This window comes from Ictalurus punctatus, chromosome 23, assembly GCF_001660625.3.
Source record: "Ictalurus punctatus breed USDA103 chromosome 23, Coco_2.0, whole genome shotgun sequence".
In the NCBI taxonomy this organism is placed as follows: Eukaryota; Metazoa; Chordata; class Actinopteri; order Siluriformes; family Ictaluridae; genus Ictalurus; species Ictalurus punctatus.
In genome coordinates, this window is record NC_030438.2 from 10,604,720 (window position 1) to 10,630,868 (window position 26,149).

At 39.9% G+C, this 26,149-nt stretch overlaps 1 protein-coding gene across 2 annotated transcripts in view; it reads right to left on the reverse strand.

Moving 5' to 3' along the window:
- Positions 1–1,786: 1,786 nt before the first annotated feature.
- eef1e1 (eukaryotic translation elongation factor 1 epsilon 1) overlaps positions 1,787–26,149 on the reverse strand; it is a 25,775-nt gene continuing 1,412 nt past the window's right edge. The window contains exons 2-4 of one of the 2 annotated variants that reach the window (XM_017452847.2): positions 18,602–18,799; positions 3,319–3,414; positions 1,787–3,077 (exon numbers count right to left, since the gene is read on the reverse strand). In XM_017452847.2, coding sequence (XP_017308336.1) covers positions 2,934–3,077; positions 3,319–3,414; positions 18,602–18,799 — 438 coding nt within the window. In that variant the 3' untranslated portion in view covers positions 1,787–2,933. The other variant, XM_047150297.2, reaches the window with a different exon arrangement.

Consider the following 26,149-nt stretch of genomic DNA (forward strand, 5'->3'; position numbering starts at 1 on the left):
ACGTGGCGACCTCATCTCCAGTGCTCGAACCTGAGACCCATGAGGTGGTCTCACCTGCTGAGCTCCAGCCAGAGGTCAACGTAGAGACCTCAGCACCAGAGCTCCAGCTCAAGACATACGAGGTGGGCTCACCTGCCGAGCTCCAGCCGGAGGTCAATGTGGCGACCTCAGAACACCAACATGAGACCTGAGAGGTGGTCTCATCCCCAGAGCTCCAGCATAAGACCCATGAGGCGGTCTCATCTCCAGAGCTCCAGCAGAAAGTCAAGTTCATGTCTGAGGTCGAAGAAATGACCTCTCAAGCCAAGTTCATGTCAGAGGTCGAACAGACGACCTCTCAAGCGACGTTCCTGTCCGAGTTTGAAGATGCGACCTTTCAAGCCAAGTTCCTGTCAGAGGTCGAAGAGACGACCTCTCACACCAATTCCCTGTCCTAGGTCGACGATGTGACCTCCCACACCAAGTCCCAGTCTGAGATGATGTGACCTTCCATGCCACGTTCCAGCCCGAAACCGACGCCACAACCACCCAAGTTCTCCTCACACCTGAAACCGACGTTACGACCAACCAGGTTCTGCTCACGCCTGAAACCGACACCATGACCAACCAAGTTCTGCTCAGTCCCGAGTCTGCTGACACGGACAACCAAGTTCTGATCACGCCCGAGCCTGCTGACAAGGACGACCAAGTTCTGCTCACGCCCGAGTCTGCCGATACGGACGAACAAGTTCTACTCATGCCTGAAGCAGACTTCATGACTAACCAAGTTCTCCTCATGTCTGAGACTGACAACACAACCAACCAACTTCAGGCTGCAAAGTCGATGGAGAACGACGGTCAGACTCTCTGCATGACTGAGGATGTCATTCAGCCACCCTGTTTTACTGAGGAAGTTTCTTCACCTCCCGTTGCAGCCAAAAGCTCCGTTTTGCTTCCCAAGCTTCCGTTGAAGCCACTACGCCAAGATTCACTGAGGACGTCGCTCTGCTTTCCTGTTCCACTGAGTATGTTGCTCTGCTTTCCTGCTCTACTGAAGACGTCGCTCTGCTTTCCTGCTCCCCTGAGGATGTCGCTCCGCCTCCGTGCCCTGCTGAGGATGTCGCTCTGCCTTGCTGCTCAGCTGAGGACGTCGCTCTGCCCTCCTCAGAAAACTCTGAGTTTGGGGTTCTGTCACGATTTCCCCTTGAGACAGCATTGCAGTTTGCAATATGCTCAGAAAGCTGAGGCGCAGGCGCGTGCACGAGCCAGGTGTGCGAGTGCTCAGCATATGCACGCTTTTCGGTTGTTTATGACTGTGACTTTGTTTACTGTGGTCACGTGCGTTTGTTTTGATTATTTTCGGTCTCCGTCCCCGTTTAGTCATTGGTTGTTTTCTGAAGGTGTGTCAATAATGTTTCCAGCTGTCCGTGTTTACCCATGATTACGTTAGTCATTTAAACCCCTCGTGTCTCTGTGCAAATTGTGCAGAATTGAGTTTAGCTCATTACCTAGCTGTTTTTTCTTGATTCTCGTTTCCCGGTTCTCGTTTCATGTTCTTGACCTTGTTTCTCATTTCCTCGTTTTGATTCCAGCCTAGCCCAGTTTATGGTTGTTTGCCAATCGCCTGACCCATTGCCTGTTTTGACCACGTCTCTGTATCACGATTTGGATTTGTATGCCTGTCGCTCTCTTTAATAAATGTCTTTATCTGCATTTGCATCCATGCTCCATTACGTACCAGAACGTTACAAACACACACTGTTTGTTCTGAAATGTTGTAAAAGAGGGTACATCAATAGGAGGAGCATTTATAAAATACATGAACATTTTTATTTCCCTTTTTCTTTTGTTTATTGGCTCAAGACAAATTTTTGTTGACATAAGATATCTACATTTGGCTTAGGACACATAGCCATTTCATATAGGAGCCTCATGGGTTTAGAAATGCAACAAAATAAAATTCATAAGTATATGGACAGCAGAGATATGAACAAGCAACAGGGTTACTTTTCCCAAACCTTATTTAACAAAGGATTTTCCACCACAAAAAGCAAGAAACATCTTTTTCAGAATTGTGGCTCAACCAACCAATCTTTTCTCTCTGAACCACCCAAATTATCATTTTTTAAATTTATTTACAGAGAACATGTGTGACAGTCCAAAACATCTTATTACAAAAATAATAATTTTGAAACGCTCAAGTCTGTGATATTATAATGTTTCGCCTGGTAAACATTTGGATCAAGCTGAAAGCCCACTTCTGTGCCATGATAGGATTTTCCAGCTTAGGGTGGGGGATTGTCGGTGAAATGATGAAATAATGTGCAGTTGCTCTAAGCAACTTGCTGTGGAGATGCTGAGGAAAGAGAGCAGCATTGGCACTTGTAGCCTGTAGCCTGCCCCCTGCCCCAGAGCACAGAACTCTGCATGCCAGGCTAAGCAGTGTACACTGCCCATACAACTACTATTACTGCAGCTCAAAGAAAAAATGATGATGAGGAGGAGAAAACTGAATAGTTTAAAATAAAGACAGAAAATGAATGAAGGGATCTAACATAAAATAAAACTTAAAATTAATAATTAATTGGAATACTGCACATCCTCAGGCATGAGTCTGTCTGGCTCAACTAGCTAATGTGAATTTTTCCTTTGCTCCATTCTTCATATTTATGTAGTATATGCCTTATAAATATATTTGCCTAAAGTCACACAGGTTAAAACTTGGAAAAAGGAACATTTATGCATCATCACTGCCAAATGTGTACATACAAACAGAAAAACAACAAGAACAACAAATCCGTCAGAACCATTTGTTTCTCTTGTCCCAGTGATCTAATTGCCCCAATGTTATCAGTACAGAAAACCCAACTTACAGGGAGCAGCATAGAGAGGGATAGGGAGTGAAGATGGGACTGCCCTGCATTACCCATTAGGATGACTACAACAGAAGGAGGTCAGTGCTGACTGCTTGGGTAAACTCTGTTTCTCAGAACTACCACAGGGGGCAGATGATGACGCACTCCTGGATAGTGTTGGATGTGATCAAACCATCGAGTAACGTTCAAGTATTTTTCTTTCTGCTGTACTGCAAGCTCCATCTGATTTAGGGGAAGACGAGAACCATAATGTAATAATTATGTATAATTATTATAATTTTAATAATTTGGCAAAGTAGAGACATAAAAATATATTTGGAAAACATATACAGCAATAGAACCCCCCAACTCCCCTCCACTTTAATACATAAATGAAGACACCAAAATAAAGTAATTCCTTCTTCATTTTGCTTTCCATCCTAAAGTCTATCCACCTTCCCTAGCACAATACGGAGGAACTTACAACTATGTGGTGGATGCCATAGTACATCAGCGTATCTGCCAGAGTGATGCCATTTCCAGCCAGATACACCTTATCCACCAGGTACTGATTGAGCTCCTGCAAAAGAAAGACAGTAGTACTTTTGAACTTGCATATTGAATCAAATTTATATTTAAATGCCCACATCCACATTATATAATTTGAAGGATCAGGACCCTTTATTGACCTCTATTGAAGCTAAACATTTGTATTCACTAAGTGTGAAACTAATATCAATGTAATTCATAAAATTTGTACAGCTAATTAGGGGGGGGGGTTGGTCATTATCATGTTTAATGGCCTGCTTTCATCCGACAGTGAGCTTTTTAATGCTTCTGCTTCCTGGAGCAACATTTTTATCCTTGATTGCAATTGCAGTTGGTATTGAAGTTAGTATGCTTCTCTGGTCTGTGCCAAACACGTCTGCTTTTACTGTGGCCAAACAAATCTATCTTTGATTCATCTGTCCAGACATTATTCCAAAAGGCCGGGTTTGTGGCTATATGATCATTACTGAACTGTATTCTTGCAAAGGCTTTTTCCTGGCATGCCTCCCATGCAGGTCAAATTTGTGCAACCCCTTTCTGATTGTAGAAGCATGCACTTTGTCACCAACAGACTTATTAGCAGATCCTGTGATGAAATTTAGGGATTCTTGGAGACTTTTTTTTGCATCAGACAGTCTGGTCTTGGGCTGAATTTGCTGGGACAGCCAGTCCTGGACAAATTGGCAGTTGTTTGAAATCTGCACCACTTGTAGATTATTTTCCTTACAGTGGAATAATGTATTTCAGATAATTTGGAGATCTTTTTAAATCCCTTGCCAGACTCACATGCATCCACAACCTTTTTTCTGAAGGCCTTATAGATCTCTTTAGATCTTGGCATGATGACACCACACACCTCAATAACATAGAGAACACCAGACACTAGATATGAGAGGGTTATAAACAAGACAGGTTCCACCTGCACTCCCTAAGCAGGTTCTAATCACTGGCACCCAATCTTGAACACCTGATTTTAATTGTATGGATTTGAAGGTGTGATAAATGTAGGGGTGTACTTTTTCCATGTGACTGATCAGATTTTTTGTTAATTTACATTGTAAAAATTACTACAAAATGCGAATTTTGTGTGTCATTTGATAGTGCATCAACTTTATTAATAAGCACTGTCACTGTTTCAAAGAGGATCAAATGTTTGCTTATCCAAATGTCAACTTATTCATTCACATGACATATATATATATATACCACAAACAAGCAGCAACTACAGTTGATGTTGTTCATGCATCTAAGAATTAAAAATAATCCTAATATTAATGATTGTCAATTTGTCCAATTAATTTCGAACCTGTGAAAATAGAGGGACTTTAAAAATGGCTGAAATTCATAATCAGTTCATACAATATTTTTGTTAAACTCCTTGAATTAAAGCTGAAAGTCTACACTTCAATAACAACTTGATTGTCTCATTTAAAATCCATTGTGGTGGTGTACAGAGGCAATTATTTAGGAATGTAGAGAATTAAGAATTCCCCAACTGCATAATAAACATAACCAGTCCTAAGTCTTGCATCCATTCTGGCCTAACTGAAATTTGAATATCTGAATAAAATGTCTTAAAACATGAATTTATAGACAGGAATTCAATGTGGTATTCAATTGTATGCACTAGGAGTTGCATGATTATACATTATTAGACATTATTATAAAAAAAATAATTAATTAAAAAAAAGGAAGGAAAAAAAAAGAAAAAGAAAAAAAGGAAGTAGGTGACTTTTTATAATTACAGCAAAATTGATTCAGGCCATTGCTGATAAGATAGGTTTAAAAAAAAAACAATGTCTAGTGAATGTATTAGTTGCTGTGTCACGAATCGAGGTTGAGCCAGAAGCAAGTGCAGATAATGATATTTATTGAAACAAACGTACTAAAAAACAAAGACACAAAGACAACTTGGAAAACTACTGTGGCACGAAACAAAACACCGAGACATGAACAACGAGAGTCTAAGACAACTTGGCATAATACTGTGGCAAAACTAAACATAAACTAACAAGATCAAGAAACATGGAACACAGCGGTCTAAGACAACGAAAGACAAGCACATAGTGCAGACCAGGACTATATATACACGAGTGCTCATTAACCAAAACGTGAATCAGGTGCAGGTGGTCATGTGACAGCTAGTGCAGCGCAGTGGCTGATGGGAAGTGGAGTCCAGAGTTTCTTGATACGTGACAGAACCCTCCCCCAAGGGCGCTACTCCCGGAGGGCCCAAAATTATACGTCCTCCATCTGGTGGTCCTGGCCCCCTGGGAAAAATGTCCCCAGCAGAACCAGGAGGCTGGGCGGCTTCCACAACGGCACAGGGAGGCTGAGATACTTCCTCAGCTGAACATGAAGGCGGGGCGACGTCCTCAGCAGAGCATGAAAACGGGGCGACGTCCTCGGCAGAACCTGAAAGCGGGGCGACGTCCTCCACGGGACAGGAGATGGGAGCGAGGTTCTCCATGAGACTCAAGGAGGGAGCGAGGTTCTCCGGGAGGCCAGGGAGAGGAGCGAGGTTCTCCGGGAGGCCAGGGAGAGGAGCGAAGTTCTCCGCGAGGCCCAAGGGAGGAACGATGCTCTCCGCAGAGCATGAGGGGGGAACGATGTCCTCCGTGGAGCAGGAAGGGGGAGCGACACATTGAGCGAAGCAAAGAAAAGGTGCGACGTCTTTAGCGAAACATGGAGACAGAGCGACGACCTCAGCCGAGCAGGGAGACAGAGCGACGACCTCAGCCGAGCAGGAAGGCAGAGCGACGACCTCAGCCGAGCAGGAAGGCAGAGCGACGACCTCAGCCGAGCAGGAAGGCAGAGCGACGACCTCAGCCGAGCAGGAAGGCAGAGCGACGACCTCAGCCGAGCAGGAAGGCAGAGCGACGACCTCAGCCGAGCAGGAAGGCAGAGCGACGACCTCAGCCGAGCAGGAAGGCAGAGCGACGACCTCAGCCGAGCAGGAAGGCAGAGCGACGACCTCAGCCGAACCGGAAGGCAGAGCGACGTCCTCAGCCGAACCGGAAGGCAGAGCGACGTCCTCAGCCGAACAGGAATGTAGAGCTACGTCCTCAGATGGACAGGAATGCAGAGCGACGTCCTCAGCTAAACAGGAATGCAGATCGAGAGCCATTATAGGGGAGGGAGGGTGGGAGTTGGTCTCAGCCCCGACCACAGATTCCCCCTCCCGTCGGCGTGTCCTGGCGTAATCCATTACGAATGCCGGGTGTGGCCTGGTGCACGGTCTGTCCAGCTGCGGCAGGCCTAGCATGCAGTTATTCTGCGCGAGCAGTTCATCTGTCCTTCTTCCCTGCTCCAGCAGTCCTAAATACCACTCCACATATGCTTCAAACCAGGCATCCATCGTGGGGATCTGCTGCTTCTGATAGTTGGTCTTTCGTTCTGTCGCGAATCGAGGTTGAGCCAGAAGCAAGTGCAGATAATGATATTTATTGAAACAAACGTACTAAAAAACAAAGACACAAAGACAACTTGGAAAACTATTGTGGCACGAAACAAAACACAGAGACATGAACAACGAGAGTCTAAGACAACTTGGCATAATACTGTGGCAAAACTAAACATAAACTAACAAGATCAAGAAACATGGAACACAGCGGTCTAAGACAGTGCAGACCAGGACTATATATATACACGAGTGCTCATTAACCAAAACGTGAATCAGGTGCAGGTGGTCATGTGACAGCTAGTGCAGCGCAGTGGCTGATGGGAAGTGGAGTCCAGAGTTTCTTGTAACGTGACATGCTGGAAATGGCAATTATCAGGAATATTTTACAACAAACATTTTTTTCCTTTTGTCTTTTAAGGATAAATTGTTTGTCAACAACTAAAATGGAAATATTTTTGCCATCAATTATATGTTATCAATTACACATCTATCCAATGAAAAACCAATAAAATAAATCTATGGGGAAAGCAGCCATGTACCACTGTTGCTTGTTAAAGAAATAACACTGTAACCTCGCCATACTTTTTAGCCTAAATGAAAAACAGATGTGGACAGATGATAGTGTGTGTTTATAGAGGCATGTGCATGCAGATCCCAAAGGACAAGACCATATTTTGCACTTTTTTGCAGTATGGTTTAGCATCTTGAGGGCTAATGGAGTCAGTGACTGCTCAGTGGGAAGTTAGGCATGAAGAAGGCTCTGATGTCTGTCAGTGTTGTGATGTGCGATCTCTGATTCCTGTTGACTTGCTCAGTTACAGACAGTGAGCAGCCCTGGGTACGCGCCACCGGCCGCTTGTTACTGTTTAAAGTGACAGTATTAAGTGTTGATGACCACAGCTCCACCCTGAGCAGTCAAACACTGCTAGAGCAAACTGACTGCTAGCAGCAACACTTAGTACCTAGAGAATTGTGTACTTCCTAGGTGAATGTCAAACTTCACCACATGCTGTCCATATATGACAGTTTTAAATGTGATTCTGAAGACTTTGTGACTATGTGTGTGATATCAGCAATTAAACGCTCCTGAGTCAGTTTGTGAAGTCTAAATCTTTTTACACTGTTTAGATGCCATATTAGCCTTTAGTGAACATGTAAACATGCTCAAAATTCTGAAATGTTGTATTGTATATTAATGATGTTTGGTGAGGAATATGGCCATGCAATTTCCCAGCAAAAAGAGCAACTGTATCTTAGGAACACACCATTGTTATGCATTTATGGCCTGGTCTGTTAAAGTGATTTACATCACTTGTACATGTGCCACACCCACTGCTGTGCTGAGAATGGTAATGATAAAAAATATTTGCTAAGTGGTGGTTCTTTTCCATTAATGGACAGGGCAAAGGGGGGCTGACAAATCGTATATAGCTAATTAGGGGGCCACCCTTTGTTATTTGGAGTCCAAGCACCGAAGGTTTGGTCTGCACAATTCATTGTAAGGCAGAAAACAAGAAGGCTTTCAACACCCTACTGTAATTGTTAGGATTCTTCTTCTTTTCTGTCATAAAACAAATTGTGCAGACCAAACCGTAAATCAAAAGCTAGTACTCCCTCCCAATACAGGCAAGTGAGATGGGCCAAAGTGGCCTAATGGTGGCGATATAGTGTAGGGTTTTACGTTTTGTTCAACATCATATAACCTGTGAGTCCTACAATCAAGATTCTTTTCCCCCTGATTCCTTGAGTTCTGCCAAACTAAAAAAGCCTCAAGAACCATTTAGCTCTGTCTACTTAATTTTATTTATTTATTTATTTTTGCTAATTTGCATTATATGCAAAACCTACTTTTGCAAACTATTTCTAGGATTTTTGGCCTATATTCACAAGTTTGGTACCAAACAGTTCACACAAAGTGTGAACCTTAATATTTCTCAAAGACATGCTGAAATATAAACTGTATATCTGCCAAATTTGTGATCAATTAATAATATTCAGAATCTACTTTTGTGAACTAGTCAGGATTTTTGGCCCATCTTCACAATTGTGCTGTCAAATTACTAAGCAGTAATTTGAGTGTGAACCTCAATAATGATCAAAAACATGTTGCAAACAATATGACCACCATACAGTGGTGCTTGAAAGATTGTGAACCCTTTAGAATTTTCTACATTTCTGCATAAATATGACTTAAAACATCAGATTTTCACACAATTCCTAAAAGTAGATAAAGAGAACCCAATTAAACAAATGAGACAAAAATATTATACTTGGTCATTTATTTAAAAGGTATGTGAACCTTTGCTTTCAGTATCTGGTTTGACCCCCCTGTGCAGCAATAACTGCAAATAAATGTTTCATGTAACTGTTGATCAGTCCTGCACATTGGTTTGGAGGAATTCTAGCTCATTCCTCAGTGTAGAACAGCTTCAACTCTTGGATGTTGGTGGTTTTCCTCACATGAACTGCTTGCTTTAAGTCCTTCCACAACATTTCTTTTGGATTAAGGTCAGGACTTTGAATTGGCCATTCCAAAACATTAAATTTAATCTTCTTTAACAATTCTTTGGTAGGTTGAGGATTCTCTAAACCAAAGTTCTATTTTGGTCTCATCTGTCCACAAAACCTTTTTTCCAATAGTCTTCTGTCTTGTCCACGTGATCTTTAGCAAACTGAAGATGTGCAGAAATGTTCTTTTCGGAGAGCAGTGGATTTCTCCTTGCAACCCTGCCATGCACATCATTACACCATTATTGTTCAGTGTTCTCCTGATGGTGGACTCATGAACCACCACATTGACATTAGTCAATGTGAAAGAGGCCTTTAGTTGCTTAGAAGTTAACCTGGGTTCCTTCGTGACCTTGAGGACTATTACACATCTTGCTCTTGGAGTGATATTTGTTAGTCGACCACTCCTAGGGAGGGTAACAACTTTTTCTCAGGTCCTCAAAAATCTCCTTTGTTCATGCCATGATACATTTCCACAAACATGTGTTGTGAATATCAGACTTTAATAGATCCCTGTTCTTTAAATAAAACAGAAGCGTCACTAACACAAACCATACCACACTGTCATCCCATTGATTGAAAACATCTGACTCTAATTTCACCTTCAAATTAACTGCTTATCTTAGAGGTTTGCATAATTTTGCCACTGACAGATCGTATATTGTAATATACGACAGACATGACAGATATGACAGACATATTGTAATACTGCTGCCTACCAATAAATCATTCCAAGGCAGATAATTTATTCAAACAGTTATAATACATGATATATTAGATGGTTATGCACAAAACTTGGTTATACACAAAACTTGGGCAGTGGTGGCTCAGTAGTTAAAGGCTCTGGGTTACTGATCAGAAGGTCAGGAGTTCAAACCCAAGCACTGCCAAGGCCCATAACCCTCAATTGCTCAGCTGTATAAACGAGATAAATTTAAGTCGCTCTGGATAAGGGCGTCTGCCAAATGCCGAAAATGTAAATGAAATGTAAAAATGGAAAGGTAAACTTGAAAGGTGTATTTAGGGCTAGATTCTGAGGATTTGTACTGTGGTGTGGTCAACCTCAGGGGGTGTGGTTAAGTTCAAGTGCATTTTTCTCACATACCATATGTCTGAGTGAGTTAGGTGGTTCTGCCTTGTATACCTTCTTTTAAATTAATAATAATTAATTACACAATTCTGAAAGAAATGCAAATAAAAACTTTATTCACTCTATTTCAACAAGTTGTTTCACAGTAACTGGTCTCATAAACAGAAAACACATTACTCAAATTAAAATTAACTAAATTCTGAAGATTAAATTAAGATTTCTTTACTGAATGTTATTATTTCAAATTAACATTGAATTCTAAAAAACCTCTGGTTAGGCTCACATTCACTCACCACAAACAAAATCATTTCTACTTCATCACTGAACAACAAACTGGTAACATTAACTGGATATGAAACATACTACTCTACAAATATATTTTTCTGTGCAATATATACCTTTTTTTGGTCAAATATATATACCTTTTTTAGGTTCTTTCTTTTGTACTCGATGCCAAAACTGCTGCTTCACTGATGCAGCATCCGGTGTAAAAGAACTCATTCATTAACATGCATGCAAAAAATGCTCTACTGTAGCATGCGGTGTAAAATTTTAGCAGTGCAGAGCTTACAAACTGCAGATTTGTCTTCATTGTCACCTAATTCAAAGTCATTCGAAACAAGAGTCATCTTCTTTACACACAGCACGAATTCGATGTGTTTTGCCTTTATCGGCTGATACCGATTATTGGCTGATACATCTCTACTGAGTATGTCTATAACTTCTAATCTCCTGGGGTTTTCACACAAACGGGCTGTAGAGTTTACTCAGAATGCAATAAAGAAAAAAAAAAAACATCCAGTGAGCAGCAGTTCTGCGGATGGAAAAGTTGATGTTGAAAAAAGGTCACGGAGAATGGCCAGACGGGTTTGAGCATGACACAAAGGCTACAGTAGCTCCGACAACCACCCTGTATGATTGCGGTGAGCAGAAATGCATTTCAGAATGCAAAACACATTGAACCTTGAAGCGGGTGGGCTACGACAGCAAAAGACCACATCAGGTTCCACTGCTGTCAGTCAAAAACAGAAATCTGAGGCTGCATTGGGCACAGACTCACCAAAACTGGACAGTTGAAGACTGGAAAAATGTAGCCTGGTCTGATGAATCTTGATTGCTGCTGAGTCACACAGATGGTAGAGTCAGAATTTCACAGCAACAGCATGAATCCATGGACCCAACCTACCTTGTATCAACAGTCCAGGCTGGTGGAGGTGGTGTAATAGTGTTTTCTTGGCATACTTTTGGACCAGAAATACCAATCATCACTTGAATGCCACAGCCTATTTGAGTATTGTTGAGGAACATCTCTTCATAGCCACAATTTACCCATCTTCTACTAGCTACTTCCAGCGTGATAATGCACCATGCCACAAAGCAAAAGTCATCTTAAACTGGATTCAAGAACATGACAATGAGTTCATGACAATGTTCTTCAGTGGCCTTCCCATTCACAGGATCTAAATCCAATAAAACACCTTGGGATATGGGTGATTCGCAGCATGAAAGTACACTCCTGCAGTAATTTTGTGATGCAATTTTGTCAACATGGACTCTCAACGGAATGTTTCCAACATCTTGTGGAATCCATGCCATGAAGAATTGAGGCTGTTGTGAGAGCAAAGGTGGCCATATCCAGTATTAGTATAGTGTTCTTAATAAAGTATATTGCAATAGATACAATATCTGTGTTGAATACGTGTATTATGATACAATTTATCACAATAATGTCATATTGTCGTATCACCCAACCCTATTCTTTAGGCGATAAGGTTACCAAAGAAGTAGGGAGTATGACTGTCTTTCTACAACTATTCTTATGCATGCAGATCCAAAGAAAAGGTCTAGATTCTATTTAACACTTGTGTACAACCACAGCTCCATCCTCTCTACACTCACATCTGAGGGGGCTTTCACACTGGTTGTTTAGTCTGAAACAGAGCACGGTTTGTATGAAAAATTGGTAATGTGAAAATGAGTGTGCAAAGATGAGTTTTAGTTACACCTTTGTGCAAACAACTGGTTCTGTTATTTCCAATTTTCTTTTATCTTTTTTTTTAAAATTATTTTTACATTTCAGTTGTGGCCAAAAGTGTACATACCGTACACCTAGGCTAAAGACATTTCAAAGTTATTTCAAAGTGATAAATAAGCTTTACAGATCTTTATTGGAAAGGGTTTAAACAACGTTTTTCATGCTTGTTCAATGAACCATAAACAATTATTGGACAGGCACCTGTGGAACAGTCCTTAAGACACTAACAGTTTACAAGTGGTAGACAATTAAGGTCACAGTTACAGTAACTTAGGAATCTAAAGAGACCTTTCTACTGACTGAAAAACACTAGAAGAAAGATGCCTTGGGTGCCTGCAACACCTGTGTCACAATAATACCATAGGCCTGCTACAGGGAGGCATGAGTATTTCAGATGTCCCCCGCCCTTTTGTTCAGGGTCTCATTATTTCATTTCTGTTTGTCAAATGTCTGCGAAACTTGTTCAGTTTATGTCTCAGTTGCTGAATCTTTTTATGGTAATACAAATATTTACACGTTAAGAAATTTACTGGAAATAAAAGCATTTAAATGTGAGAGGATGTTTCTTTCTTTGCTGAGTTTAATAGTGAAGAGTCAGATTTTTTCAGCTTTATCAGATTTTCAGTGTGTCAAATGTTTACATACACTTTGACAGTATTTCGAGTCATTGCCTTTTAATTGCTTGAACTTGAATCATACACTTCAGGTAGCCTCCTCTCTCAGACACACTTTCAGCTCAGTCCACTTTTTTTTAACTTTCAGATTGATGCTTTGAGGTGTGGTAACATGAATTGTGAAAAACTGAGATTGAATATATTTAGCCTAGGTGCATGTAAACGTTTGGCCTCAACTGTATTTTGTATTTAGTTGTTGTTTTATTTTAATCAGTGACGAACAAAATTAACACTGAGTCAGTAATTGTACAGCCACAAAGTGCAACTTTATGGTAGGTGTAGCGGATGTGTTATAGACTTAATAAAAATGTAATAAATTGACATTAACAAACAAATGTATGCCATTAATTTACCCATAATAACCCACAATGCCAAATCGAAACCATGTTTAGATATATTTGCATATTTATTGAAAATCAAAAACTTAAATATCTCATTTAGATGAGTCTTCTGACCCTTTTTTCCATCTCTCAAACCCAAAGCCCATAGACCAAAACCAGCCCATAGCCTCGTTTTATCTGGCCTTCATGAACTTGGAAAAAATTATTCTGAAACAACCCAGAGTAACCTACTGCAACATTTTCACACTGCAGAATTTACATCAGTGCCATAGTACAATTGCCATTGTACTGTACAGTGTGCAAGCTTGCTGTGCTTAACTGAAACTGATCAGCTGCAGTCTTTTTTTCCCATCTGAAGGGCAGTTATTATAAATGGCCATATATAGTGCAGTCTGGTTTCTGCTGAGGCAGGCTTGTCCATTGTCTGAAACGTGATTTAAATCCACGCCTTTCTGCTGCGAAAGTCACACTTGCACTTAAAAACAACTCCGCATCATGCTGTATGTTGGGCTAGCAGTGGTGAGGAAATATATCAAATAAAGTTATGATTTTCCTGATCTATACAATTTTATTAGTAAGTGTGACATGCTTGCGCATTTAGGTATGTCAGACAAGGGCTGGACGATATGACCTAAAATCAAAATCTCAATTAACTGAACATTTTACCTCGATTATGATTAATGAATGATTATTATTATTTTTTTTTTGCTTTGGGTTCCCCCCCTCATAGTTTACTGACAAGGTTTGTACTGTAAATATGCTCAACTATTAAAAGTGGGATATTTTTTTCTAATGAAAGTGTGCATTTCTTATCTTCGTGATTTTAAAATAATTGAAGGAAACAAACTATTAAACTACTATAAACTATCGACCTACTTGACCAGATATCAGATGTGGCTGCAAAGTGCAGACTTTAGTTCAGCAGCTACCTTTTTACGACATGTTTTGTACATATTGGGCAGCGCAGTTTGGAAAAAATATGGTCGCGATGGCACAGTGTATTGTCTGTCGAGAGTTTTAACGAGGTGTTTAAACCCACTGCGTGCCACTGTAGCTATGGGAGCCATATCCTTTGCGATGTAATAACAAATGGCATCAGTTATTTATTTCAGTCTTCTTGAGTCCTTTTCATATTGTGTAGCATTTTTTAAATGTGTATTAAAAATGTTATCGACACCTGCTTTGTGGAGGCACTTGTTGCTGGGCTCTTGTCAGTCTCTCTTTATTTGAGCCATGCAATGTTCATATTCGATAACATGATTTTCAGTAATGTTTACATTTGACGTCATTTTGTCTTCTTTACTATAGCCAAAATGCATCCAAACGACAGACACTGCGTTTTCTTTGGTACAAGCTGCACAAGTTGGTATATGCTTTGGTTCGTCACCAAGCTGAAAGGTGAACCTTTGCCCCAGTGTGAGGTTCTGTGCACTCTGGAGAAGGTTTTCTTCAAGGACCTTTCTGTATTTGGCTCCATTCACCCGTCCCTCAATTCTGACCATTCTCACCATCTCTGCCACTGAGCAGTAACCCCGCGTCATGATGCTAGCACCACCATGCTTCAGCATACAATGAGTGGTGTGACGGCGGGCCTGCAGCTCACATGCACAAAAGCCAGTAGCTAAAATGGATATAAAAAGCCTATACACCCCTGTTAAAGTTGCAGGTTTTTGTGAAGTAAAAGAATGACACTAAGATAAATCATGTCAGATCTTTTCCCACCTTTAATGTGCAATTGCAAAGTATACATATAAAGGGAAAAACAATCAAAAAAATTTAAGGGAAAATAAATAAATAAATAAAACTTACAATAGCCTAGTACCATTAGTGTACACATCCATAAACTAATACTTTATTGAAACACCTGTTGATTTTATTACACCATTCAGTCTATTCTGGAAGGACTATCGGCATAGCACATCTTTACTTGGCAATATTTTCCCACTCTTTCTTGCAAAAACATTCTAGATCCATCAAATTTTAAGGGCATCTCCGGTGCACAGCATGCTTCACCTCACCCCCCAGATTTTACTTGGATTCAGGCAATTCAAAAACATTGATTTCCTTTGGGTAAGCCATTCCTTTGTTGATTTGGATGTATTGATGTATTGGATGGTCACTATCATACTGAAATTTCAAAGGTGAAATTCCTTTTCATATTCAGCTTACTAGCACCTGGTACTAGCAGACCATGTTTTGCACTAAAATAGGCTGGTATTTGTAGTAGGGATGTCACGATACCAAAAAACTAGTAGCCGGTACCAATACCACCAAAAGTACATGATACTCAATATCAAAGTTGATACCTCGGTGTGGTATAAAAATAAAAATTTTAAAAATAAAATTAAAAACTCTTCTGGAGGACATCCTCCTCTGAGTGGTACTGGCAAAAAGAGGGAGAGAGAGGGATATTTTAGTTATCAAACACTGTCCGACAATGACTAATAAAACAGTGGAGGCTACAAGTGCTAAGGTGCACTCCTAAACACCTACACACACACACCCCTTATACTCTGAATCCAAGCATTAGTTTAAATTCACTGATTAACATTTCAATAATTATTTGTGACATTAGGCTACATTTTGCTGACAGGACACGGGCTGAATGGCGATGCATGGTGGCCCATTAGGAGGTAGTTTACAACACTGCAATGCATTAGGGTCGTTAACAAATAACTGGCTATCGCAAATATGACATGGGGCATAACGTTAGCTGGTTTCACAGCCACAATGCCAACTGCCTTAAACAAACATAATATAGGGCCAGTCATTCAGGTGCTTCGCCAAGTTCGAGGTGTTTCCTCGCCTTGTTTGAAATGAACGATAGCAGCGGTAGCACACCGGCTTCAGAGCATCAATTATATGTTTGTTGTCATCTGCCTCTAATTCGAAGTATTCCATATTTGACTCCTACTACCTTTCCTCTCAACGAGTCAGGGCGGAGCTAAACTTGTCGCCATCTTCTGTAGTTTTTCCCGTGTGCTGTAGGCGTTCTTCTTCTTCTTTACTACTTGTGGACCAACAAAAACACTTGTGCGTATTTGCTGCCCAAATCAATTCCAGAACTGCAAGCTCGGTACCTTCATTACCAACGAAACCAACGCTACTGCAGAAAAACAAGTACCGTCATGTTTTAAGAATGTTGGTACCGACTTGGTACCGAAGTATCGGTTCTTGTGACATCCCTAATTTGTAGCTATTCATGATACTCTCCAACTTAAAAAAAACCCTGCAGTTCTGGCTGAAGAAAAGCAGCCCTAAAGCATAATGCTGCCACCACCATGCTTCACCGTGGGTATGGTGTTCTTTTGGTGATGTCCTTTTTTGCGCCAAATATACCTTTTGGAATTGGTCTCATTAGACCAGAACACAATTTGCCACATGGTTTAGGGTGATTTATTTGGGCTTGGATGTTTTTTTGTGAGAAAGGGCTTCCATTTAAACACCCTACACTGTAGCCTAGACCAGGGGTTCCCAAACATTTCCAGGGCAAGACCCCCCAAATGGCATTAACATTTGACCGAGGCCCCCCTTTTGAAGATGTATTTAAAACACATTAAAAATATTGACTTCTGAATATAACCCCCCCCCCCCCCCTTTTTTTTATTTATAAATAATTACATCTTACATCTTTACATTACATTAGGAATTGATTGTGTGTGTGTGGTTGTCTGAGAGTGAGAATTTATTTTTCACACCAAATTGTTGAGGCCCCTGGGCGGCCCCCACTTTGAAAACCACTGGCCTAGACATGCGAAGAACATGAAAGATTGTGGTCATATTCTGAGAGTAATCAATACTTACCAGATATTCCTGCAGCTCCTTTAATGTTGCCGTTGGTCTCCCTGGTAAGTTTTTGTCCTTTTGTAAATTTTGGAGGGACATGCTGTTCTTGGTGATGACACTGTGGTGCTCCATTTTCTCCACTTGTTGATGATGGCCTTCATGGTATGTCTAATGTTTCTGAAATTTTTTGTACCCCTCTCATAATCGATTCCTTTCAACAGTGAGACCCTATACAGGCTTCGTCTTTGTCTTTTTGCAAGAACCAAGAAAATCAGCTGTTTTTCAGCTGAAACAGCTGTTCTTTATTTGGGGTTAATCAGAATAATTTAACTGATGACGGCTGTATGATAATTACTTTTGAACATGAGATTGAATGTGATTGGTTCATGCTTAACACAGCCACATCCCAATTATGAAAGAGTGTGCACAGTTATGCAACATGGTTATTGCAACATTATTTTTCCCCTAAAATGTTTGATTGTTTTTCACTTAATTTTTTATACATTTTATACATTTCACACTAAGGGTGAGAAAAGTTCTGACATGATTCACCTTGGCTTAATTTTTTCATCACAAAAACCTGCCATTTTAACAGGATTGTATAGACATTTAACATCCACTGTAGGGATGGTATTAGTAGCCAGTGAACAAAGCGTACCTGGGTTTGCCATACATAGAGCATGGAGTTCAGCCCCAATAAGTGCAATTTTTGCCTCATCAAACCAACGAATCTTTTTCCTTATAGTCTGCCATATGCTTTTTGCTCAGGAGTGGCGTTCATCTAGCCACTCAATGTTCTCCATGGATTTCATGGCTTAGATTTTGGGCTGACAATCACTGTGAACTGTGGGACCTTATATACACACACAGGTGTGTGCCTAAATGACATCCAATCAATTTAATTTGCCACAGGTGGACCCCAGTCATGTTCTAGAGGCATCCCAAGATAATCATGCAGGATGCATGAGCTCCATGTGGAGAGCCTTAGCCAAGAGTCCGAATACTTATCTAAATATTTTAGCTTTTATTTTTAATAAATTTGCAAAAAACTAAAGTCATGTTTTTCACTTAGACATGATCTTGTTCTTATTTTTGAGGAATTCAGGCTAAGCAGTTTAGCTGATTAACAATGCTGTTGTATCTATAAACGTGTTTTCTTTTCATTTATGGCCACCCCAGGAATAATCAAAGATTGACAGAGCATGGATGACACATTCAACTTGGATTTGAGGGTTATAAAAACCCGAACTATTGCAGTTCCTGTGAATTACGCAAGAGACATCAGTTGGGGCTATTAACACTGCACAACTATACCCAGAAGTAATTATTTCAACCACTTAGTGTTTGTTAAAATGACTGTCTAAATGACAAGGCTTTTTACCTTGAGTATAATCTTGACTTCATCTTTAGAGCAGTTATCAAGTCGGGTCAATCGATATTCCAGCCATTGCTGGACAACAGCTCTCTGCTCAGCTGAATCTCCCAGCAGTTCTCTTCTTTTCGCCTCATGTACAAGGTTGGAGCTGATGGTTGCCAAACCAACCAAAGACAGACCATTGTTGTTCTGCAGAACAGGGATCTAAAAGTAAAAGATACAGGATAATCACTGGCTTAGTGAGCTTAAAAAAATCAGCAGTTCGAACAGGTGTGGACATACCGTATTATAAATTCATTAGGTAGCCCATCAGCCAGTGTGCTGCTCAGTCTCATGTTCTATTTGCCTGGCAGTCCACATAACTAGTCTAAAAAGTGTTAACTAGCATAATTCAAAATTAAGACAAAGGTAATTATGTGCATTATAATAAAGAAAATAAATGAGGTATTAAATCTCTGAAGGGACAAAATTATGTAGCCATAGACTTCATCCTCCCCTGATAATGTCTCTTGTGACAAAGCATTGCGTTGCATTCTCAACAAAAAGGCAGCACGACTTTGGCTAACATTATAGCTTTCAGTTATGATATTCTCTCGTAGCACTCTCATGATTTTCATTTCAACATAAATTACATTAAAATTTGTAATGTGTCCTAAAAGTTCAAGTGAATTAAACCACGGACAACTGTCAATCATGATAAACAATAAAATTGCCCTGGGTGTGTGTCAAGTAAATAACACACAAAAAACCCCCCAAAAAAACAAGGTGTTTAAGTTCTTCTGAATAACAAAACGTCCATTGTCTAATACTATGGTTATTAACCATTTCTTATTTCCCCTTTTAATTCACCACACACATCTATTAGCAAGCACCATACACACTTATCCCTATTCATTGCATGCATAGCAAAATTAGGTGGAGTTGTCCAAAAAGCTGTATTTAAAAATTGTCAGATTTACAATTGAGTACAAAAGTTTGCATCCACAATGATTTCTAGGGAATGAAATCTTAATTTCAAACTTTTATATACAAGAAAGAGAAGTTAAAAATAAAATGTTGGTGGATGCTGCAACAAAACTGTGTAAATAAATCTGTGGCTTATTATTATTATTGTTATTATTATTATTTTATTACAAGAGATCACAATCCAACAATGTCAACTTGTGTTCTGTGTTGGAAAGTTCAGGAATAAAAAGCTCCGTGACTAATAAGTAAAATGTATATGATTGTTAAAGCTGCAGCACTGACATTTTGCCTCTCCATCACCATCTCTGTTTGATTCATAAAATTGCAAGTTACTTGCAGAGTTTTTATTTTATTTTATTTTTTTAAAAGTGGGTTGTGCTTAGGCACTGCTCCACCACATGGATGAATCTGATGGTTTGAGGTATACTTAAGAGTTGCCAAGTCTGATTATAATATGTGACTTTGGGCTTCTTTTTTTCTGAAGTCACTTGGAAAAAAATCATGAGTCGCGGGTTGCGGTGTTTTGGGCGGTGTCCCCCGCATTCACGGTGGTTATTTTCCCCAATGCATTGACACTGTCTGCTCACAGCCTTACAATAATATCAGTGCTGTAGTGTATTTCACCCTCCCACAATTATTACGGGTTATGCATATAAAGCATAACATACTCATATATACTAATAGTAGTTAAAGTTGTAATGTAATCTCCTTTTCCATCTCAATCATATTCTGCTTGCAGGTGATCAGAGATGAGTAGATAGTGCATGTCCTCCCCATAAGCTTTGTTGCCATTTAATGATTTTTAATCATTAAATTAACCTCGAGATGGTAGTTACAACCATCGACTCGGATAAACAAGTTGCAAAACATTGATAAGGTAAGCCTCAACAAAGAATAAATGAAGTATTAGGGAGTAATTGTTTAGGGAGTAATTTTTGTGGATGCAATAGCAATATTGCACTAGCAATGTTATAAATCCATAAATAAATTAAATCCATAAATAAAGTTGTGTGTAATAAAGTGGAATGTCACAGGAAAGAAGTATTGAACACGCTAAGAAAAAGCAATTCACCAAGGAAAGGTAAGGCAAGGAACCAGCTGGAATCGTAAGTAATTATACCTCCTATCTGTGCAAATTAATATCAGCTGGGTTAGTAAATTGATGGTCTACAAAAAGGCTTTTCGTTACCAAGGTGTCACCCAAGAAACATCTCTTGATGGGTAAAAGCAAAGAGCTCTCCCAAGACCTTCTCAACCTTATTGTTGCAAAACATATTGATGGAATTGGATACAGACATATTTCAAAAACTTCTGAATCCTCCAGTATGCACCATTGGGGCCATAATCCGCAAGTGGAATTAGTCTGTCATCAACCGGCTATGCAAAGGAGCTCCTCGCAAGATTTCTGTCCAGGGAGTCAGAAGAATAGTCAGAGTAGCCAAAGAATCAAGGACAACTTGGAAAGAGCTCCAGAAACACTTGTAGGCAGCAGGTACCATCGTCAGAGAGAAAACAATAGGCAAGGCACTCCACTGCTCATACTCACCCGGCAAGACTCCATTACTAACGAAAAAGGCACGTCAAAGCTCGTTTAAAGATTGCTACAATTCATTTGGACAAGCCTATGAAATAATGGGAGAGTGTAATCTGGTCATACTATACACCATGTTTCGAGAAGAAATGGCACTGCACATCACCAACAGTGAAGTTTGGAGGTGGAAGCATCATGATGTGGGGCTGTTTTTCATCTCATGGTACTGGCAGACTTCATATAATTGAAGGAAGGATGATTGGAGCCCTTTACCGGGATATTCTTGAGAAGAATCTGCTACCATCCACCAGAATGATGAAGATGAGACATGGGTGGACCTTCCAGCAGGACAACAATCCAAAGCATACGGCAAAGGAAACCCACAATTGGTTTCAAAGAAAAAAAAAATCAAGGCGTTACAATGGCCCACCTGACTGGAAATCCAACTGAACAAGATTTAAAGACAATATGTTTAGAAGAATGGGCCAAAATCACACCTGAATACTGCGGCCGATTAATTTCTTCATACAGGAAACGTCTTGAAGATTGCAAACAAAGGCTTCTCCAATAAGTATTAAATAAATTTCAGTTAACGTGTTCAATACATTTTTCCCATGTCATTCCACTTTTACACATAACTTTATTTATGGACTTTAATGTTGTAAATTCTTTATATTTCCGGATTTCTTGAGTTAATACTGATGTCTGGTGAAAATTTCATGTGAATAGCCTCATTGTAAATATATTTACTGAAAACAATGTTGATGCGTGCAATACTTATTTCCCCCACTGTATATGCACAAACACACACATGCATACACATATATAATCTGTGTGTGTATCTATCTATCTATATATATAGATACACACACACACACACACACACACACACACACACACACACACACACAATGTGTGTACATGCATACACACACACACAAACATGAAAAAATGCTGTTCCAAAATGCAGTTGAGAATGTCCCAAAAGAAACTCATGGTCGCTGAAAACACAGTGTACTCCATAGGATTATTATGTAAAACAGGTGCTGACCGCTTAAAAAAAATTATGCAGCTTCACCAAACATTGTGTATTGTGCATCATTTCCCACTACTGTCCCTGACACAGGTAGTTTTCTTGCCTTGTCTGCCTACAAAATTTGCATTTCTTTTTGTTTTCTATTGCATATTATGCCAGAACTTATTTATTATTTTGCTGTGAAATTATATATATATTTTAGGGCTGTCAACATTAATGCATTAACGCATGCGATTAATCAAAAAAAATTGTGTTATTATTTTTTTTACCACAAATTAATCATTTGACAATTAAGTTTGACCCCAACTTCTTCCCGTTATAGGAGACAGTGTCCACTCTGCTGAACGGCAAGTTTCGTTAAAAAATCTTCCAGATGGAAGTTTTGATAAAACCAAAGTTATGTGCACTTATTGCAGTGATGAACTGTCCTTCCACCGAAGCACGACAAGCTTGAAGTACCATCTTCAGGCGAAACACATTTTTGCTGATGTTAGCAAAGATGCTAGTGCTGAGACAGGGTGAACAAGCCGTGCTCGTCAAACGACACTGGCGGAGTGCAACCGGGGCAAGTTTGTCAACAAAATGACAACAGCAAAGCTAAATAGCACAATCGCTAAATGGATCTATTGTTACGAGAATACATGAACTGTACGACGCTGAAAAAGTTAAAGTAAAGAAAGTGACGCAGTTGGCAGAAGGTACTTTTGTTGCACTTACTGGAGACCACTGGACATCAGTAAGTAACCATAACTACCTCGGTGTAACAGCACACATAATCGATGACAGCTGGCAGTTGCACTCATTCGCTTTAGGCGTGTTAAAAACAGAAGAAAGGCATTTTGCCGAAGCATGCGCTAGCCAGTTTCTCAAAGTTGCAAATGAATGGGAGATAATGGGCAAGGTCACAACTACAGGAACAGACAGCGCTCGCAATATAATTGCCGCTGCAAGGAGTCTACCATTCGAGCATGTGCGCATGTGACACAAAGTGTGATCACCGTGGCTTTACGGGACAGCGGATTTGACAGTATTTAAGCCAAGTGCTGTAAAATAGTAGGACAATTCAGTCACAGTCCCGCAAACACAGCAGAGCTGAAAGCTCAGCAAGCCTCTGATGGACTAATAGAGGAGTCCCTCGTCCAGGACGTACCGACGCGTTGGAATTCAACTCTTGAAATGATAAGGCGGATTCAACACAACAAGGATCCACTGAAAGCAACGCTGACATAGCAGAAGCTCAACTTCGCCATGATAACCTCAGCTGAATATGACAGGCTGACAAAGTTGGAAACGGTGCTGGAGCCCTGCAGGTAATGTAATTTCTCTGTCTTCTCCAATTTTACTGATAAAAATAAGTAATTTTTAAGTCATCTAGACATAGTTTAAGGCCTATACCCTAAATAGATGCCATCTGAATGAAAACTGTAGTCATTAAGTCAATTGCATCGTGCTCTGTTTGCACTGTAGGTACATCACTGAGCTCCTAAAAGTATGAAAAGTATGTATCCTGCTCCGTGGTGCTACAGCACTATGTCATCTCCTGCATATAATGGAGGTCTCTGATGTTGGCCCTGCCTACATAGCACGCTTCAAGGCTGCATTCACAAAGGACCTCAACGGGCGAAAGGAGAACTCAAACCTGTGATGGTTAAAGGTGGCAACCGCTCTAGATCCTGGGTTCAAAAACCTTAGGTGCTTGCCCAGAGCGGAGAGGGGAGAGGTGTGGCAAAAGCTGAGTGAGATGCTGAAGGATAGAGAACCTGCACCACAGACCTCTGGAGAAAAAGTGGAGCCAGAGCCACCAAAGAAGAAGATGGCCCTCCTACTCATGGGATCAGAGTCGGAGTCTGATGAAGAGGTACTGGCCACAGATAAATCTCTAGAGAGGTACAAGGCAGAGCCCTGTGTCAACAGAGAAACATGTTGCACAGATGCACACTGACTGAAGTAATTATCTTTAACCAAGAATGTAGAGATTGTTCACTCTCTCTCCTCATAGACATTATGCCATTCCTTTCCTAAAATAGGCCTACTTACTGTTGCATTCATTTGAGTTGATGTTACTATGCAAAAAAAAAATTACAGGTAAGCTATTTGTGACTTTGTAGCAGACATTACTTTGTAACAGTTGTTGGTTTCTGCTAAATATGCCTGCAATTCAAATGGGTGCCTCAACAATTTAAGAGATTGTTATTGAACACTTGTTAAACATGTCAATGGTTGCGATAATAAAACTGAAGAATCTGTTTCCTTAAACCAGTTTCTCATGCATTTATTTCAACACTGCACGTTTACAAGTAAATCCTAGTATTTTAAATTTGCGATTAATCATGATTATTCACAGCCCATGACTGTGATTAACTCGATTAAAATTTTTAATCGATCAACAGCACTAATTTATATATATATATATATATATATATATATATATATATATATATATATATATATATATATATATATATATATATATATAAAATTTGGATGAAACATCATTTAAAGGTGACACATATTTTAATGGGTCCACATATATCCAATATCAAATCTCCCCTTCATCTCTAAGATTTTAGAAAAGGTTGTAGCAAAGCAGTTATGCTCGTACTTAGATAGGAATAACATTCATGAAATGTATCAGTCAGGATTTAGACCTCATCATAGCACAGAGACAGCGTTAGTTAAAGTAGTAAATGACCTTCTACTGACTTACGATCAGGGTTGTGTCTCGCTGCTTGTGTTACTCGACCTTAGTGCAGCTTTTGATACTATAGATCACACTATTCTACTTGATAGATTAGAAAATGTTGTTGGTATTAAGGGAACAGTCCTCTCCTGGCTCAGGTCTTATCTGACCGATCGTTATCAGTTCGTAGATGTAAATGGTGATTTCTCCATGCGTACTGAGGTTACTTTTGGAGTTCCACAGGGTTCTGTTTTAGGCCCACTGCTCTTTACTTTATATATGCTACCCCTAGGTCAAATTATTCGTAAACATGGAATTAGCTTCCACTGTTATGCTGATGATACACAGTTGTATGTTTCAGCGAAGCCAGAGGACAGACAGAAGCTTAGTAAAGTTGAGGATTGTATAAAGGACATTAGACATTGGATGTTAAATAACTTCCTTCTACTTAATTCTGATAAAACAGAAATACTTTTATTAGGCCCACGTGTAGCTAGAAGAAATCTTTCTGATCACATGGTTACTCTGGATGGTCTTTCTGTTTCATCATGTACAGCAGTTAAAGACCTTGGCGTGATTATTGACTCCAGCCTATCATTTGATGCTCATGTAGATAATATTACTAGGATAGCCTTCTTTCATCTCAGAAATATTTCTAAAATAAGAAACATATTGTCACTACATGATGCGGAAATACTAGTTCATGCATTCGTCACCTCTAGATTAGATTACTGTAATGCCATACTGTCTGGATGTTCCAGTAGGAATATAAATAAGCTCCAGTTAGTCCAGAATTCAGCTGCTAGAGTCCTAACTAGAACTAGAAGATATGACCATATCACACCGATATTATCAATACTGCATTGGCTCCCAGTAAAATCTCGCATTAATTATAAAATACTTTTATTAACCTATAAAGCACTAAATGGTCTCGCGCCACAATATCTAAGCAACCTTTTGGTTTTATATGATCCGCCACGCCTACTTAGGTCAAAAGATGCAGGCTATTTGACGGTACCTCGAATAGTGAAGGCTACAGCAGGGGGAAGAGCTTTCTCTTATAGAGCCCCACAGTTATGGAACAGTCTTCCTATTAGTGTTCGGGACTCAGACACAGTCTCAGTGTTTAAGTCTAAGCTTAAAACGTATTTGTTTACTCAAGCCTACCCTGACTAGATTCTGTTCTACTACTTCGCAGTCATAATTATCTTTTTTCTCCCTCTCTCCTTTCGCCGAGCCCCACACGAATTTATGGAGATACTAGAGATCCAGATCCTTTCTGCCTCTGGATGGAGCTCAAATCTTCTCTAATTCCAGACTGCTGGGACTACGGCTGCTCCT